General features: G+C 42.0%; 2 protein-coding genes across 2 annotated transcripts; both read left to right on the top strand.

Moving 5' to 3' along the window:
• Window positions 1–2797: 2797 nt before the first annotated feature.
• On the top strand, window positions 2798–3708 carry PHALS_00931 (conserved hypothetical protein; the record flags this gene model as incomplete). Its single annotated transcript, XM_024730699.1, has 2 exons — window positions 2798–3499; window positions 3571–3708. The coding sequence occupies 2 exons, from the start codon at window positions 2798–2800 to the stop codon at window positions 3706–3708; spliced, it is 840 nt and encodes a 279-aa protein (XP_024580950.1).
• Window positions 3709–5354, top strand: PHALS_15336 (uncharacterized protein). The gene has a single exon (XM_036407611.1). It carries the CDS (start codon window positions 4511–4513, stop codon window positions 4727–4729), a length of 219 nt encoding a protein of 72 aa, XP_036263299.1. The 5' UTR covers window positions 3709–4510; the 3' UTR covers window positions 4730–5354.
• Window positions 5355–6694: the final 1340 nt, after the last annotated feature.

The following is a 6694-nucleotide window of genomic DNA, read 5'->3' as shown; positions in this document are numbered from 1 at the left end:
GCACTGAATTTCGACGCCGCTCTTGCGAAGCACTAACTAATAGACCAGATGCAGATCTTCAAGTATGCTTATCACAACTCCCAATTCGCGTCATACTTAGCACTTAACATGTTGTTATTGTTACTGGACTTCTTGTAATCAATTTTTGATAGGAATGCTGTGCAAACGCAATCCAGAGGTATTGTAGGTAACCAAATAAAGCGTGACCGATCATCGCACAGCAAACCAGCGATCAATTCACGCTTTTGGTACATTCCCGAGCTCGTTAGGAGACAAACTTTGGTCGGCAATTAGCAAAGTACTTGACGTGAATTAACCATTACATCATCAACATAAGCATGCTATGATCCACTAGTATTTTCGAGCTAAAGGTTTATTAAAAATTCATTGTCGCATTGTTTTCACTCACCGTCAAAAGCTTTTTACTCGCTTGATCACTGCGGATACATAACTAGGGTCGCTTTACCATGTTCGAGCAATAAGGGCACAACAGTAGCAGTACTAGCATCGATCTATTTGTTTAATACAGAAGCATGCAATATCTCCATTTACTTCCCTCGGAAGGCATGAACAGCAATACGTACACTGTCCACCTCGTAGCTTGATATGTTGGCCATTGACCGCTCGACATAATCATCAATTTGGCCGGAAAATATAAGTTGATTCTACTTTCAGCAGCTATAAAGCTTCTAACTGTCGCAAAAATATTCAGCCGATCGCAGCCTTTGTCTCCACACTCGTAAGCTTGTACCCAGCGTTTGATTCCTACCAACTCTTCTTTCCTAGCACCTCCACATCAGTATGCCGTGTTAAAGTTTTTAAGAATAATTTAGTACAACACCACTAGGCTGTTCCAGTGATTTATTTATATCTTTCTATCTCGCGCATTTGCAGCGTTAACCCGTCACGTCTAAATGCTGCGTCATACTCAAGCAATATATATCCCAAAGAAGAGACCACCATTTTGCCATAATCCACATTGGCGCCCGCAGTGCTAAGCTTACGGCAAAAAGCTTGCCAAGCATGAGCTTGTGGCCTGTGAGGCTTGCGCCGTTCTTTATCGCGAGCTCATGGAAGCTACACGCGGTTGTCGAAATTTTATTAGTAAACGATTGTCAGTATTTCCAATATTGAGCATTTCTGACAATACAGCTACGCTTGATTTTCTGGTATGTACATTTTATAATCCTTGCAAATCGTTCTTCGTAAACCTTCTGTTGATATTATCTGAGGACAAGCAGCTGACAGCTCTCGTAACAAGGAACATACTACGGTTATATGATTGATTTGAAATCCGATGAGTGACCTTCACATCCGGTTTATGCCACAGAACGGCGAGCAAAATACTTTAGAGTTTGCCTTAGTTCATGAGAATATCTTCAGCTCTACCTTCAAAATCAGGCAGGACAGCTGTCTGAGCCATTCAGACAACGCGCGCTGGAAATCACTGGTCATTACGATAGACGAGAAATTCGAGATACCTGCGTTATCCGCTACTAAGTTCTTAAACAACAAGGGTAACATCGTTCAACGAGCTAATCAGATTTCAGTTTCCACGCTCTATACCACCCCCAGTTTTCACAATTAGATGGTGTCGCCTACATCACGTTGAATGCATTTTGTGGATTCATCTTGGAATTTATTACTTATCCAATATTTTTATAGTACAGATTTAAAACGGCGTTAGTCTACCTATGTGGTAAAGTGTATTCAATTATAGAGCCAGACTCAGTTGTCATCTCTTCTATTTATTGATAACAATTTAGATTGTATTTTAGATTTGACTGTTGCATATCTGCCTCCAAGAAAATCATCTTAAAATTAGCACTCTTGTAGTAAGCTTGAAAAAAAAACGAACTTCATGTCTCGTTCGGTATCAATAAAGTCAGCAGGTGTAAATCAGAAAGAAGATCCTGAACGACCACAGTGCCTTATAAGTAAAACTCGGACAGCTTCACATACCAGCCGATGAACCGGTTTTAGCTGTCACGAGAAAATTTCCTTGAACGAGAATTCGCGGATATGGTATCAAAACATCACAGACGAAGTTGCGACTTATGCTCAAGGACTGTGATATATTTAAAGATATCAATGAGTGGAATGCGCGGTTTGTAGTATATTCATATGCTGAGTGGAGATTTATAAATCTTGACGCTTACGCCTAATGCAGGTGTGAAATTTTTGTAATCCAGACGATTGTGGCAGTAAGTCAAGCGAGTCTTTCCACTGATTACGAAAATAATTTTCGGTATCATTTACAATGTAGCGAAGAGTTCAACCACTCGCTTTATTTACTCTGTCGTGTCGTACTGAGTGTTTATCAACTCCTTTTTGATGTTAAGAAACAAGTTGGTCACGTTCGATCCAACTTATCTTTCCAGATTGTCATCACGTAGTTAATCAGGAAAATATGCTGCAGCAAGTCAGCGCAACATTTTTTGCTTTTTCAGATTGCACTTACCAAATGGCATCATCGTGCCTATGCACTATATATTCATCATATTAGTATACATCTACATCATGTATTTTAGTAAAAAAAAAAGGGCCCAACCCTAAACGTGTGGGTCGATCACTCTTTTCATGGTCGGTATCCAGTGTAATATGCCCAAATGTCGCCTATTCTGTTCGGGATTCCACCAGATGGAAGGATAGAAGCCATCTCGTCTGCTTCTGCTTTTTCTCGCGTCATTGATGACGTACACCAAGATTCAAGCGTCACAAAAGAGATGGAGGATGGAGCCTCCTTCATTATACTTTTCACTTTAAAAAGGTTTGATGATCGAAAGTCTCAACTGACATGAACAAGTCAAAGATGATTGGTGTTGAGGTGCAGTACAATGAGGCGTCAAAACAACAGCTTCCACTCCAACAGGATCAATTCAGGAGCTTAAATATAACGCGAGATGAAGTGAGCGAATACGTTAAAACAGCAAAGTCGATACTGGATGAAGCTTTATCAAAAGCACGCGAGGACCAGTTAATGGGCAACACGAACTATCGAACGTGGAAGCAGCTTGGGTCACACGCCGGGTTTAAGCGATTTCTTAATAATGACAAAGACTTACACTACCGTTTACATGGAATAGTGGGGGCCTCACTAAACGATCTCATGGGGATCATGTACGCAGATTCGACGGCGCAAGTGATCGAGCGTCGCCAGATTCTTTACAAAGACAGTCTGGACGCAAAAACGCTGTGTGTACTGAAGGAGCGTAGCGCAGAGAATATGCATGAACATATTTCAATCAGGTGGGAGGCAATCAACTTGAGCAACAACAGTCCCAATTATCGTCGGGATATGTGCTTTCTTGAATACACAGGCGTCGTCACCGACATCGATGGCGTCTCTGTAGGGTTTTTCATCAAGCAGGCTATTGATCGCAGCGAGTGTGGGTCGCTTGAGGAATCCCACGGACTGTCACGTCTTCAACTTACAGAAATCTTGCTGTTTCGGCCAACTCTGGAGGCTGGTCACACCGAAATCGTCATGGACGGTGTCGTACAGCAACCCAAAAACCTCCCAAGCTGGCTCGTGAATTCGTTTCTCAATGTTGTCGCCGCAAATCTCAGCAATCTACCAATAATAGTACAAGAAAAACTCCTGGCTCGATTGCCCATGATCAGCAGCTGGCAGTATGTGCCACTCTCGTGTCGCAAGAATTGCCACGTATGCACAAGCAAATTTCGACTGCTTTCGAAAAAGTTTAATTGCCATAGTTGTGGTCAAGTGAGTTGTAAGTCGTGCATTGTCACCCGTACAGTCAATCAGACAAACAAGTTTTGCACCAAATGTATCCTTATGGTCTCGACCCATGGTGAATCAATCGATCGTCACTTTGAACAAGGCTCACTATCCTCGTCTTCAGATCGTAGTCGTCAACATCGAAAATTAAAAAGTCCAATATCATCGAAGTCCACGTACAAAAACAATCAAAGTCCAAAAGTACCTGAGATGCGTGTCGATATAAAACTTCTGACAGAAGTCAAGACAAGTAGCAATAATTGCAGTATGTCGAGTACAGCAAGTGAGACGAGCTTTGACGACTCAATTTCGTACTCTATGGACCGTCGTGACAGCGAAACCCTACGGTATAATCCGTTAGGTGAAGAAATGGTAGTGGAAACCTTGGATACAACAAAGATGACTCGCTGTGCTCCTCGTACCATTTCATCTTCAATACCTAGTGTCGAAACTGTCAAGGATGCGATCGCGCATCAACAATACATATTAAAAGAAATGCTGTTGCAAGCTAAAGCTTATCAACAGCAAAAGACGCGAATGTAACTAGTGTTGTAAACTTAGCTTGAATGAATAAGGGGTAAGCTAAATTGCCACCTGCTGTCTTGATCGAAGAGACTATAAGTATTACATTAGAACTATTTTATTATAAACTCCATTGGCAGCAAGGATAAAAGACAAATAAAATGTATTTTGTGTGTGCTGACCATTGGCGAGGCTCGAGTTTATCCTTTTTTTCAACATTTACAGGGTCGGCGTAGTGTTACATCAATGCGTCAATTGGGCTATCAAATACTACTTGCGACGTTTGAGCCAACGAAAGACTTAGGTGACAATCAGCCCTCGAAATTTTTACAGTGCACCACTCTAGGGCATAAATCCTTTTGTGAACTCCTTTCAAAAGGAGCAAGTTTCCAATTCAAGGCCTTTTCGGTAGACAGTTGCGAAGTCGCGACGGGGAATAATTGGCGGTGCTTTTGTACGGCCTAAACCTACTTCGACAGCTTTGTATTTCACGTTGTTTGTAGACTTGTTGGCATCGTGACGATGACAAATTTGGTCACTGCTCGTTTAACGACCTAGGCTAAGTTACTGACATACGCAAAACAAAACGATTGCATGTCCAGGCATGTGATAGCGATTTATCAAAGCGAGGCAAATGTAGAAGTTAAAATTTGACACGACGGATGCAAAACTACTTGAATCGAGAAAGCATGGTGTAGTTGAAAACGTTTGCTCACCACCTTACGAATCCATGCGAAGTTATTGAAGCAGCACAACAAATAAAATGCATTTTCAGTAATAATGATTTTTTTTTAGCTACACGAGCGGACTCGAGCGGTCTCAGTGTTCACACCTACTTGTCATCGTAGTCAAAGATATACCAAAATACTATTCTCAGCATCCCCATTATCCCATAGGTATACCATAAGCTAACGTAAGTGAAGATATTCCGATCATTAATTTTTGATCACGCTGCATCGGATACTGATTGCATTAGTCTCTTGGCGTCAACTATCTTCATTTTTTACGTTCAATTATGTCTCCCAACCAACTTGCGTGTTTGCACTAAGATCTTTATTTGTAAGGATACCTGCGCAACTCTATAAACACAAAATATATGCGTAACTTACGTCATTTAGCGAACATTTCACTCTTCTATGATGTGACGTACATTACTCTGATGTATGCCCACATTACACTGCTGTATCGAAGCATGTAGAGTAACAATACTTCGAGAAGGAAATGCAGCGGAGCTGCCGTAGCTCTTTTGCTTAGAGGAAGCTTAATCAAGGTCAATGACCTTCGTTCTATACTTAGAACCAGTACGAGTGTAGCGGATCGCAATCCACTTACTCCAAGAGCAACTACAACCTTAAACAAAGGCTAATTAACTCTTTTGTTAAAAATGTAAGCTGTTTTTCTTGGTTTTATTTGCGGCAAAGCCGCCGGTACCTAACTATATAAGTTTTTCTATGTTTATAGTAGAACCTAAATAACTACTGGCTGTTCCACCCACGTACTCACTTTTTTTTAACTACTGACTGTTCCAGCCACGTACTGACTTTTTTTAAGTGGAGCCAGGTCGCACCATCTGGTATGGCCCACACTTTTCCTACCAGTGGCACGTGAAACACCGTCACAGGGAATGTCCGATGGACAGGTCATCATGCCACGCGTTATGAAGGCTTCACTATCTTAGATACTAACTGCTTCAACTAAATTTACTACACCTTTTAAACTTAGCAAATGTTACTCACCCTTGAGTTTCAGCGGTGAGCCCACACTCAAAGTTTTTTATGTGTAAGCTACACGGCAATCCCGTCGCGCTTGTTATCAATTCAACAACTAAGCTAACTCAGACTGTAAAATGATTTTTGAAATTTTCGCATATCTGTGTCGAGGCAACAAGATAGTAATTAAGCTTCTCTTTTTGCATGGCGTCGAAGAGGTAGTGCAATTGGCAGTCCAAGGCCCGGAAGCAGATTCCACTTGTTCGTTTGAAGCGCACAATTTCGATACGCAAGGCGTGGGTATGAAGTGAGATGGGAGCTCTATGAGCACGGCAAACATGATGAACTTCTACCCGATGTCGGATAGGGATATTTTCCAGAGCAACATGGTTGGCTGTAGAAAGCACAGTGCTTTCGACTTGGTCGATGGGTATTACCATTTGCTCATGATAGCGAGTGATATACCGCTGACAGCGGTGAGTACTCCGAGCGGCATGCTCTGGGAAGGCTGATGATGCTTCAACGGCTGCCAAATGCACCAGCAACATTTAATCGTCTTGTGACGTAGTTGTTCAGGCCCCACCGGGCGTATGCACAGACATACTTCGACGACATCTTCGTCCATAGTCGTGCGGAGCACAAGAGACAAATGAAGAAAACGTCAGAGACTGCCTCCTTCATGCATCCAATACTGGCGTTGCCGAAATTTGATCTTTTTTTC

This window comes from Plasmopara halstedii (genome assembly GCF_900000015.1).
Source record: "Plasmopara halstedii genome assembly, contig: Scaffold_1211, whole genome shotgun sequence".
NCBI classification, from domain to species: domain Eukaryota; phylum Oomycota; class Peronosporomycetes; order Peronosporales; family Peronosporaceae; genus Plasmopara; species Plasmopara halstedii.
This window is presented reverse-complemented; position numbering and strand designations above follow the sequence as displayed.